This window comes from Amblyomma maculatum, chromosome 8 (genome assembly GCF_055883805.1).
Source record: "Amblyomma maculatum isolate TAMU_Amacu chromosome 8, ASM5588380v1, whole genome shotgun sequence".
NCBI lineage: Eukaryota > Metazoa > Arthropoda > Arachnida > Ixodida > Ixodidae > Amblyomma > Amblyomma maculatum.
The window spans coordinates 34,675,983-34,689,211 of NC_139351.1; the positions used below are offsets into that span (position 1 = coordinate 34,675,983).

The 13,229-nt window shown below is 49.3% G+C and overlaps 1 protein-coding gene across 1 annotated transcript in view; it reads right to left on the bottom strand.

Annotated features, from left to right (window-relative positions):
• The window catches only part of LOC146180878 (PHD finger protein 24-like), a 67,415-nt gene that overhangs the window by 21,368 nt on the left and 32,818 nt on the right, over positions 1-13,229 (bottom strand). Inside the window, exon 5 of the mRNA XM_084577835.1 lies at positions 7,066-7,205. Coding sequence (XP_084433961.1) covers positions 7,066-7,205 — 140 coding nt within the window. The remainder of the gene's footprint in view (positions 1-7,065; positions 7,206-13,229) is intronic.

Below are 13,229 nucleotides of genomic sequence, written 5' to 3' on the forward strand. Positions count from 1 at the left end.
GACCCTTATCTTTCATAAGATAAATAACGATAAGTAGAATTATCGGGCTTAACGTCCCAAAGCGGCTGAGGCTGTCAGAGACAGGATAGCTAAGCGGGAGAGTTGGTGATACATTTTCAAAAAAACAGCGCGAACAAAGGAGGCGAAAGAAAGAATACACCGAAACAAGCGCGAAAGAGACGACGCATTGGAGGGATCCTGAAATTTCGACCACCTGGGGTTATTTAGCTTCCACTGACGTCCTTGCTTTTTCATCTCCAACGAAAAGCGGCCGCCGCGGCCCGGGGTTCGATCCTGCATCCTTGGGCACAGCAGTCGAGCGCCCTAACCACTGCACTACCGCGGCGGAGCCATTGTGACTGAGGTGTGGTTGGTTTCTTCAAATCCTTTGCTGTGAATTAAGCTTAGCACACGAGGATCGCCGATACGTTTTAGTTAGGCTAACTGCAGTGCACGCATGATTATGATGTAGCGCATAAAATAAGAAGAAAAGGCCGAAGACCTCCATATAGCACACCTAAAATGACGTTGAGCTACTTTAACATGAGAATACCTTGCGCATAACATCGAAGTTACGCAAAGCGCCAAGCTTCGCTCATCTCCCTCTTCTGAAAGGACGCGCAACATGTTCACCAATCGTCCCCTTCAGTTTGGTCGTAGTTGCGAAACGCAAGTTATGAAGCGGAAAGCACATCATTAGTGTATTCAGTTCCCACCATCAGCACGTTGTTTTTTCTTCTCACTTTGTGTTTGTTTATCTTTCCCCTAAACAGATTACATTACTAATTTATGTAATTGCTGAAGTAAAAATTAAACAAAAAGACAAAGGACAATCGCGCGAATGCTTTCCTTGGCCTCGCCGACTGTTGGCATCTTTCTTTCATTATATATATATATATATATATATATATATATATATATATATATATATATATATATATATATATATATATATATATATATATATATATATATATATATATATATATATATATATATATATATATATACATGCATATATATATTGTACGAGGGATGCCTGACCAGCGAAAAAGCAGAAAGAAGCGGAAAATGGAGGCGTCGCGCGCCAAAGACAAGAAGTTGTGAAGACGACAAAGAGGACGAGCTCGAGCCTTTGCTGTGAACGTTGGTCTTCGTAGTTTCTACGTAAGATAACTATATTGCTGTGCGAACCATCTAAACCACTTCATTACACTTGGTGGAGGTGTCTCCTGTTCCCGACCTGGAGCTGCGCAGCCGCACCTTGGCCGGCTCTACCATTATGACAGCCGCCACGATCCAGTCTGGCCCGCTTGTTCCCAACGCAATCATCTGTTCGGGACCAGTGCGGCAGAACGACCCACCTATTTTCACCGGCACAGACGACACCGACGTAGAGGAGTGGCTGACTACATACGAGCGTGTGAGGGCTAACAATAAGTGGGATGACCTCGTTAAGCTCACCAACGTCATCTTCTATTTAAGTGATGTCGCCTGCAGCTTGTGGTTCCGACACTACGAAGCTGATATTTCAACCTGGACAGCACTCAAAACAAGCCTTACGGAGGTTTTCGGCCGCCCCGCTGTTCGGAAACTTCGCGCCGAACAACGGCTGGGTTCTCGCATCCAGCAGCCAGGTGAAAATTTCACAAGCTATATTGAGGATATTGTCGACCTGTGTAAACGTCTTGATCCATCTATGACTGAAGCACAGAAGATCAAGCATGTCCTCAAAGGAATTGAACTGGACGCATTCCACATGCTCGTCGCCATAACTCCCCAAACCGTTTCTGACGTCATTTCTTTGTGCCAGAGTTATGACGAGCTCGGCAAACAGCGTCTCATGACGCGCCGTGCCATTTCCTCGGATGAAGCACTATCGACACTGGATCTTCCCGGTGCTCCTCAGGGTCACCTGCGCTCCTTCAGCAAATAAAACACTTTGTGCGGGAAGAGGTGGCTCGAAATCACCTGCCGGCCCGATTCTTCATCTCTGTCGCTCCTCTACAGAGCTTCATCCAGTACAGGTTGTCGAGAGCCTGCCAAATACCAACCCATCGCCTATAGTGGCCGCTCTGCTGACCTACGCCACCCACCGCTTTCACCCGAACCGCCAACGTACTCGCCCCTAAACCCCGTCTTCAATCGCCGGCCGCCCGTGTCTCCAGTGCCACCCACGCAGCCTGCTCGGCCTCGAACCGTTCCCCACAATCCGAATCCGCGGCGCCCACAAGATAACCGTCCGATATGCTACGTTTGCGGCGTAGCTGGTATTGTGGCACGGTGGTGCCGTACACACGGATCCCGTGCCGTACACACGGACTACGGGCGCGCTCCAGTGTACGACGTACCTTTTTTCGAACCTGAGCTCGATCGTCTGACTTCGCATCACTCTCCGACACGTTCCGAGTCATATGCCCACCGGTCGCCATCTCCCCGCCGTCGGTCCCGCTCTCCTATGACCCGCCGATCACCACCCCTTCAGCCGGAAAACTAGACGCCGCAGTTCCGGAAGCAAGAACTGCGTCCTCAGTAACTGTGTAAAGCCCTGTAAACATTATTGAGGCTTTCGTCGAAGGCGTTGCTGTTGATACGCTTGTTGACACTGGTGCTGCGGTGTCCGTGATTAGTTGCAACCTTTGCTGCAAACTTTCACTGCGAACCGCGAGCGCCGAAAATATTCGACCACTGGCTGCGTGCACCGCTCGACTCATCATACAAGGCATCCCCTACGTTATTGAGTTCATCGTTCTCGCTCACTCTTGTCATGAAATAATTCTCGGATGGGACTTTTTGTCCAAGCATCATGCCATCATCGACTGCGCACGTGCTCACATTGATTTGTTGCCGTTTTGTGACACTCTCGTAGACACAACCCCTGCCCCAGCTGCGCCCATCTTCGCTGCCGACGACAATACTGTTCCTGCTTCCTCTTCCGTTCTTGTGCCTGTGAAATGTGACGCCATCAATGACGCTACAGTAATGTACACACCGTCCGTCCGTCGTGCTCATCGCAAATATGTGCTGCTCCCGCATGCCGTGCTAACAATTTCTGCTGGTATTAGCGCTCTGTACGTCGCCAACCCGATGCCTTTTCCAACCACTTTACTTCGAGGAGAATCACTTGGCACTGTCGATATAATTTATCCTGCCGAAGCCTCCAGTGTTATTGCAGACCATATAGTGCATCACATAGCCGCCCTCACTCTTCCCACTGGATTCATCGACTCGACCACATCTGACATTTTCGAACGCTCTGTCGACGCCTCTTTGCAGCCTACCCAGCGCGAGGAGCTCGTCACCTTGCTTCAACTATTCAGCGCCTCCTTCGACTCTTACCAAACTTCGTTGGGACGTACAACCGCGGTTCGCCATCATATCGACACCGGGCTCGACGCACCACTGCGCCAGCGCCCCTACCGAGTCTCAGCCGCAGAACGCCGCGTCATCGATGACAAAGTGAGTGACATGCTCGAGCGCGGAGTGATCCAGCCTTCTCACAGCCCGTGGGCCTCACCCGTCGTGCTAGTAAAGAAAAAGGACGGCTCCATTCGGTTCTGCGTCGACTACCGTTGGCTCAACAAGATTACTCGGAAGGACGTTTATGCCCTTCCACGCATCAACGACGCCCTTGACTGTTTGCAGGGAGCTAAGTATTTTCTTCGCTGGACCTCCCCTCTAGCTGTTGGCAGGGGCCAATGACTGAAGGCGACCGCTAGAAAACCGCATTCATAACGCTAGATGGTCTATATGAATTTAATGTCATGCCTCTCGGTTTGTTCAACGCTACAGCCAGCCACATTTGAGCGCATGGACAACATCCTCCGCGGGCTGAAATGGCAGATATGTCTCTGCTACCTAGATGATGTTATCTTCTGGAAGGACTTTCCATCTCATCTTCTTCGCCCCAAGAGTGTTCTTCGATGTCTGAGCGACACAGGCTTGCAGCTAACCTTGATGAAATGTTGGTTTGGTGCTCGCCAGTTGGTGGTACTCGGCCACGTCGTGTCCAAGGACGAAGTCTTGCCGGACCCTGCCAAACTTCATGCAGTGGCGGAATTTCCAAGCCCACCCCACTAGAACTGCGCAGCTTTATAGGTCTTTGCTCGTATTTCCGCCGCTTCGTCAAAAATGTTGCCAAAATTATTGCCCCCTGGACCCAGTTTCTTACAGGAAGCCCCGACTTGTCGGCCTGGTCACCTAAATGTGATAAAGCTTTTGCTACGCTCCGCCGACTTCTGACATCCCCACGATACTACGTCACTTCGAGCCGTGCGCTCCTACCGAGCTCCACACGGACGCCAGCGGCATCGGTATCGGTGCTGTTCTCGCTCGGCGCAAACCTGGTTTTCCTGAGTACGGCATAGCTTACGCCAGTCGTACCCTGACCAGAGCAGAGACCAACTATACTGTAATAGAAAAAGAGTGTCTAGCGATTGTTTGGGCCATCACTAAATTTCGTCCTTATATGGTTGGGCATTCGATATCATCACCGATCACCATGCTCTGTGCTGGCTGTCGTCCCTCAAAGATCCTTCAAGCCGCCTCACCCGCTGGACTCTCCGTTTACAAGACTATGACATTCGTGTCCTTTATCGCACTGGTCGCAAGCACTCCGACGCAGACGCCCTTTTACGCTCCCCTGTGACCTCTGACCCTGAACCACACGCTGTCACCGGCGTCACGCATTTCTGCCTTGAAACCATGGATATGGCATCTGAGCAGCGCAAAGATCCCCGGATTGTTTCACTCATGATTGTCCTGTCCAACCAATCACAGTGCCACCCTTCTCGAGCTCTCCGACGTTAAGCTCATCACTTCACTATCCCTGACAACCTCCCTTACCTCAGAAACTACCTTCCTGATGGCCCAATCAGTCCTTGCGCGAGCTTCACGATGACCCACAGTGCGCCCATGCTGGATTTCTGAAAACATATACCCGCCTACGTCATCGCTACTACTGGCAGGGCATGTATCGTTTTGTTCGCCAGTACGTCCGCTCTTGTATACACTGTCAGCGTTGCAAGAACTCACAATGGTCTCCAGCTCCCCTGCAGCCTCTACTGTGTCCACTTCGGCCATTTGCACGTGGTTGAATCGACCTTTACAGGCCTCTTCCCTGCTCTTCCGCCGGCAGCAGGTGGATCATTGTTGCCATCCATCACCTGACCAGATATGCTGAAAATGCTGCTTTACCAGCTGCAACTGCTCGTGACGTAGCTGGTTTCATCATTGAGAAGCTTATCCTGCGTCACGGTGAGCCAGCCACAGGAATTACTTAGTGACCGTGATTGCGTGTTTTTGTCTGATGTCGTAGAAGCCCTTCTTCAGGCGTGCAGTGTTGTTCATCGTATGACGTCTGCCTACCATCCCCAGATAAATGAATGGTCAAGTGGTTTAATCGGAGCCTCGGAGACATGATGGCTATGCATGTTTCATCTAGCCAATCAAATTGGGACCGCATGTTACCATTCATAATTAACCAACGCCTACAATTCTGCTACGCAAGCGACTACCTGTTTCTCGCCTTGTTTCCTTCTGTACGACCTGGAAAATTCTTGCACAATGGACATGATCCTACCCTACCGTTCCGATGTCTCTGAAGTGACACCCATTTCTCAAGCCGCTGCCTATGCCAAAACGTGCCGTCAGATCGCACGTCAAATCACAGCTCGGAACCAGTTCCACAAGAAAAACAACCACACCGGTTCCTCATGTCTGCCGCCTGCTTATCGTCCAGACTCGTTGATGTGGCTATGGGTGCCTTCTACGCCCAAGTTTCAGAGGCGATACAAGGGACCCTATCGTGTGCAAGCAAACTTCCCCGGTTAATTACATTATCGAGCCCCTCACGCCACCAAAAGACCACCATCGACGAGGACGTGAAATTGTCCACCTTGACCACCTCAAACCATACTACGATCCTGGCATCGTAGCCTCCGCCTAATACGCTAGGATTGCGCCTTTTCGCAGGGGGAGTATTGTAAGAGGGATGCCTGAAAGCGAAAAAGCAGAAAGAAGAGGAAAACGGAGACGTCGCGCGCCGAAGACAATGAAGTTGTAAAGACGACAAAGAGGACGAAGCTAGAGCTATCGCTGTGAATGCTGGCCTTCGTAGCTGCTACGTAAGATAAATATATTGCTGTACAAACCATCTAAACCGCTTCATTACAATAATATATATATATATATATATATATATATATATATATATATATATATATATATATATATATATATATATGTCGTGGGTACGGTTCAAACCATCGGCACGTTGTTTTTTCTTCTACTTTGTGTTTAATTATCTTTCCCCTAAACAGATTACATTACTAATTTCTGTGATTATTCATGTAAACATTAAAAAAATAAATACATAAAGTACCATCCCCAACGCTTACCTTGGCCTCGCCGACTGCTGGCTTGTTTCCTTCACATATATATATATATATATATATATATATATATATATATATATATATATATATATATATATATATATATATATATATATATATATATATATATATATATATATATATGAATGCTGCGAAAATGATAAGGAGCTTGGAATAGCTCGCCAACTCGTTTGAATTATTCAGCAATTTTTCGGGAATTAGCGAGATAACCGTTCCGATACACTTGTGGTCAAAGGTCATACATATGCGTGTATCAAGGTGCAACAAACTTTTATACACTCTTTCTTGTCTACACCGAAAGAAAAGCTACAGCAGCGGAAGATGAAGATCCTTTTTGTTTCGTTCGTGTTCCTGTGAGACGCTCGTACAATGCTGCAGAGTGCTATCTCTAATAAAAAAGGAACAATAATCTTGATTGTTGCGTCAATATATAAAGGTGCGTCCACTATTACGGCGAGAAAGCAAGGTGGTGGCCAGCCACTTCCAAGCGCTAGATACAGAAGAACCCAGATGTAGAGCTTCACATAGATCGTCATTTTGCATCGAAGCACAGTTCGGTCGTGCTTCGCTAGTGTTTTCATCCTAAAAGTGGACGACACTGTTCATATGTTTGTACACGAATACTATTTAGATGCAGATTTGCACTCACACCATACGATCTCGCCACTCCTGCACCACGCGTCTGGCATCGGCGACACTGATGGCACCCCCGTTGTGCGTGTCACGCAAGGCAAACTCCTCCTTGAGCAAGCGAACCTCAGCGGGCTTCAGGAGGGACACCAGCTCCACCTGAGCACCCACAGAAAAGCGCAACGAAACATCGCCTTTACCCGGATGTTAGTGCAGCGAGATAAGAGCAGTTCTTCGCGCATATGTCACAACGAAGCTCAAGTGAAAAAGTGTTGGCAATTGAGCCTCTGTGTTGGTGGTCCCATGTTTTCGACGAAGGCGTACCAAAATATAACGTGGATGTGCGCCGCGTATGAACTATATTCTTTTTTTGCTTTCAGTCAACAGTTTCACCTTCTGAATACCTATGTTTGAAATGCGTGTTTTACTGCAGAATGCTTGTATGGAGTTTGGCTGGTGGCAGGGTAATCCCCTCATTTGTGCAATTAGAAAATAGCCATCATAAATTTCGCCAGTGAGGGTCCTGGTGAAATTACTCTGCAGCTCTCTAGACTGTGTATTAGAGCAACTAATCACAATACTGCGCCCAGTGCGAGCACCATACACGAAGAGTGACCGATGACAAGAAGATTGATGCCTTTTCGTCTTTCCATATCAATTAACGTGGACATTCGAAACTGTTTTTTAATTCATTTAAACTATCATTCTTGAAGTAGCACCTTCTGCTATCAGTGCGTCCATCGATCCAATAGCAAGTGGAACTATCTGTATAAATCTCTTGGCACTAGTTCAACTCACTGACGTACGTGATACTTCTCTCGGTATAAGATGCATGCGGCTAACGTCGTGATGGCTAGGTGGTTCATACACTATGCAAGCCGAACTCTCGTTCCGCGCTATGTTTGATCGCGATTATCTTGACATGGTAGAATTTTGTCTGTATGAGCGCAACCGTCGCTGAAATCACTGTGCTTAATTGAGGTAAACTTTATCATGGAGCTAGGATGTCACTCCCCTTCATGGATCACTGCCTTGTCGTAGCGGAGGGGCTTGCGAAACTCGATGAAGTCGTGAGCTCTGCTGTGTAGGGCCACCCAGGATAGACAGGTCACGGCAGAGAGTTCTGACAAAATGTGATTCACTGGAGAAGGTAATGGCAATCCACTCCAGTATTTCCTGCCAAGAAAACCCTATGGCCAGTCACAATACCATTAATGTTATGGCGCCGGAAGATGAGCCCCCCAGGTTGGAAGGCGTCCCACATGTTACTGGGGATGAACAAGGGGCGATTCCTAGTAGCTCCAGGACGAATGAAGCGGCTGGGCTAAAGCCAAAAGGACGGTCAGTTGTGGATGTGTCGGGAAGCGACCGGAAAGTCCGATGTCGCAAGGAGATATATCACATAGCAACATGGAATGTAAGATCTATGACGCAAGGTAAACCGGATGCCGTCAAGCGAGAAATGGACAGATTGAACATTGATATCTTGGGTATCAGCGAGCTCAAGTGGACCGGAATGGGAGAATTCTACTCCGGCGACCATTATGTCTTTTATTGTGGGCACGAATCCAAGAGAAGGAATGGGGTCGCTCTCAAAGTAGGCAGAAGAATGGGCAAAGCAGTGCTAGGATACAACCCCAAAAACGACCGAACGATTTCACTTCGGATCCAAGGTCACCCTTTCAACATAACAGTTATTCAAGTCGATGCACCGACCACTACTGCTGAAGAAGCTGACGTTGAGAGATTTTATGCGGACCTACAATGCCTTTTAGATCACACCCCATCATCAGACGTCGTTTTTGTCATAGGAGACTGGAATGCTAAGGTCGGGAGTGAAGAAATATCCAGAATTATAGGCAAGCTCGGTCTTGGCGAGCCAAATGAAGCTGGGCAGAGGCTAGTAGAGGTTTGTCAAGAAAACAACCTGACCATAGCGAATACCCATTTTCAACAAACAGGAGGCGCCTGTACACATGGACTTCACCGGACGGTCTATTATATTATTTGCCGGCAGAGATGGAGAAGCGCTATACAAGCAGTAAAAACAAGGCCTGGGGCCCATTCTGGCACCGATCATCAGCTTCTTGTCGCCAAAATTAAGCTTCGATTGAGGAAAACGCAGAAAACTAGAAGGCCTTTCAGGTATGATCTGGATCAAATTCCATTAGAATATGCTGTGGAAGTGAGGAATCGATTTCAAGAATTAGATCTAGAAGACAGATCTGGAAGAGATGTGGACGGATATCCGTGATATAATACAATAAGTTGCTACTAAGGTATTTCCAAAGCAAAAGAAATGCAAGAAAGCAAACTGGTTATCTGAAGAGGCTTTGCAAATAGCTGAGGAAAGGAGGATGGCAAAAGTTATGGGGGAAAGAGAAAGATACAAGGTTCTCAATGCGGGTTTTCAGAAAATAGCAAGGAGAGATAAGAATGCCTTCCTGAACATAGTGCCAAGCAGTTGAGGAGGACAGCGAAATAAGGAACACAAGAGCTCTGTATAAGACAATCAAAGATATCAAAGGAAGCTTCTGTGCTAAGCTGGGCGTGATAAAGAACAAACGAGGCAAGGACCTCACTGAAGCCTCAGAGATAAAGAAGAGGTGGCAGGAATACACAGAAGAACTGTACAAGGACCCGAATGCGCAAACCCAACATAAGACGGTTGTGATTACTGATCTCGAGCCGGACATCCTGAAGAGTGAAGTTGAATGGGCCTTAGCCAGCCTTGCTAAGAACAAAGCTAGCGGAATTGATGGCATTCCAGCTGAGTTGCTTCAAAACCTCAACCACGACGCTGTTAACATTCTGCATACATTATGTCAGAAGATTTGGACAACCCTGCAGTGGCCACAGGATTGGAGGAGGTCAGTTTACATCCCCATTCCAAAGAAAGGCAGTGCCAAAGATTGTTCCAACTACCGCACGATCGCGCTTATTTCGCATGCTAGCAAGGTGATGTTGAAAATTCTCCAAGGTAGGCTGCAGCAGTATGTGGATCGGGAGCCTCCGGACGTGCAAGCTGGGTTTCGCAAGGGCAGAAGAACTAGAGACCAAATTGCCAACCTTCGCTGGATCACGGAAAAAGCAAGAGAGTTCCAGAAACCCATCTACTTCTGCTTTATTGATTATGCGAAAGCGTTTGACTGCGTAGATCACAGCAGATTGTGGCAAGCTCTCGAAGAGATGGGAGTTCCAATTCACCTCATCTGTCTCCTCAGGAACCTGTATGAAGGGCAAGAGGCCACAGTCAGAACTCGGCATGGTCTTACTGATTGGTTTCCGATTGAGAAGGAGTGAGGCAAGGTGGTGGTGAAAACGTTTATTTCATATTGGGAGGTTTGACGAGGAGCCTTAAGGGCTTCGGCCTTATAATACTGGGTGGAGACCCTAGTCAGGGGCCCCATTGGCGGTTGCCGCCGACCGCGCACGCCGCGTTAAGGCCGTTTGGGCCTGTAGGTCGCAGCAGCCGAGCAGGGTCGCGTCCCAGTCGTCCCGGGAAGGGTTAGGGATGGGGGGAAGGGATGGGTTTTGTTGGCAGGCACATACCTTGTGGTAGGTGTCAGCCACCTCCCCACAGTACTGGCACTGTCCAGTGAATTGTGAGTCAAAATGTTTAACTACTGCCGGGCACAGCATCGTGTTAGTGAAGAGGCGCAGGAGCAGCCTCTCGTTCGCTTTTCCTAACCCCTTGCAGGGGTTAGGGTATTTGCCATGCGAGTTTTGATAAAACCTTTTCCCGCCACTACCAACACTGCCATAGCAGAGCAAGGGTACACCAACTGGTTAGGGTTAGGGTATTTGCGATGCGAGTTTTGATAAAAAGATTTCCCGCCACTACCAACACTGCCATAGCAGAGCAAGGATACACCAACTGGCCCCGGTCACTGATGTCACACCTTCGCACACATGAAACGCAGATCCAGCTCACAGAGGCAATAACGGACGTGGATAATCACCTCATTCACCTCTGGGAAGCTCGCCGCAGCCTTACACGCCGCTGGCGTCGCCAAAAACACAACCGCAAACTTAAAGAACGGATTGCCGATATCACCCACCGAACCGCCGAGTTCGCGGCCCAGCTCGCTGACTCGAACTGGGTGGATCGTTGCAATACAGCGGCCCGACAAATGTCTAGCCGTAATACATGGAGGCTCTTCCGAGCTCTCATCAATCCTACGCAGACCCGCACCGAAACCCCAAAACATTTACACCGAGCAATCCACTCCTTTAAAGGCAACACTATGCAGCTAGCACAATCGCTCCGGGACCGCTAGTTGTCCCAGCTCAAGACCCCTGAGGATCGGTCTACTCCTACGCAGGCATCGGAGCTGGACAAACCTTTCCAGCTTCACGATCTTCGGGCCAGTCTAGTCAAAATGAAGAGAGGCACCACGCCTGGTCGGGACAAGGTCACCGTCAAGCTTTTGACGAACCTGCCTGACTCGACGTACCAGTGCCTACTCGAATAAATTAACGCAATCTGGACAGGGGAAACCCCCTTACCCATCGATTGGAAAACGGCACTTGTGACTTTCATCCCGAAAGCTGGCAAGCCAACAGACACGGATAACCTCCGCCCCATCTCTCTCACCTCCTGTGTGGGCAAACTAATGGAGACTATGGTGCGCGATCGGCTATCCGAAAATCTTGAACACAGGCACACTTTCGCGGACACCATGTCCGGATTTCGCCCACACAGATCCGCACAGGATGTCCTTCTCCAACTTAACAGAGAAATTCTCAACCCATTCGAACGCCCCCACAATGACCGGGTTGTACTCGCCCTAGACTTGAAAGGCGCCTTCGATAACGTCACGCACGAAGTCATACTGACCCATCTAAGTGAAACACACTGTGGCAGTAATACGCTCAATTATATAAGACAATTCCTTACATACCGACAATCATACATCAAAATACGAGACAAGGAGCACGGACCATTTATGCTCGGCACGCGGGGCACACCTCAGAGCGCAGTTCTCCCCCGCTGTTTTTTAACATTGCCATGATGCGTCTGCCGGCCCAGCTGGCTAAGGCCGAAGGCGTGCAGCACGCGCTCTACGCCGACGACATCACCCTATGGGTATGGGCAACGCAGGGCAGTGTGGGCGACATTGAAACCTGCCTGCAAACGGCGGCGAGCACAGTGGACCGCTATGCCCGGCGCTGTGGTCTTCAATGTTCCCCCCAGAAATCACAGATTGTGCATCTCCGCCCCTCTCTGAGATGCAGCACACAAATCTCACTGTCGCTTGCGAGCGGTCCAATTCATGAATCAAAAGAGATCAAAGTACTCGGTATCTTCATCCATCACCAAAGACGCCCTGACACAACACTAGCCAAGCTCCGCCAGGTGGGGGACCAGGTGGGCCGTATGGTCCACCGGGTGTCTAACAAACGCGGGGGTTGCGAAGTAAGCATGCCTTGCGGCTGGCAAACGCCTTCGTAACCAGTCAGATCCTGTATTCGACTCCTTACCTCCACTTGCGGAAGCACGAGGAGGATACCCTTGAGGTGATCCTCCGAAAAATCATGAAACGTGCCCTCGACCTCCCAATCTCCACCTCCAACAGTCGGCTCATGGCCATAGGGGTGGTGAACACTTTCAGGGAGCTTCGGGAAGTACATTTGATGAACCAATATACCCCCTCACACAGACAGTGTCGGGTCGCCGCCTTCTTGCCCGGCTGAACATTCAACATAAATAGTTCACAGAGGAGAGGCTTCGCATCCCAGAACTCTGGAGACGCGCCCTCATAGTGCGGCCTCTCCCTGCCAACATCTCACGAGAAGACCATAATGGGCGGCGCCCGGCGCGGGCGGAAGCCTTGGCCAGCCATTATGGCAACAAACACGGCCGCAGTCGTTCACAACGGGAACACAGTCGATGGCCTTACATTCAAGGCCAGATCTATAACACACGCTGAAGAGGTAGCCATTGCACTCGCCGCCTCAGACCACACTTCTAAATATATCATCACCGACTCACGAGGGGTTTGCCGGAACGTCGCCAAGGGTGGACCACCCCATTAGCCTATAGAATATTTCAAAATTGCTGTCGGTACACGGACCCCGCGTGCCGATATCTCATCTGGGCTCCTAGTCACCAGAGTCTTGCAGGGAACGAGGCAGCTGACGCAGCTGCCCGCGCGCTTTCTCTCCGGGCAGTTTCCTCGG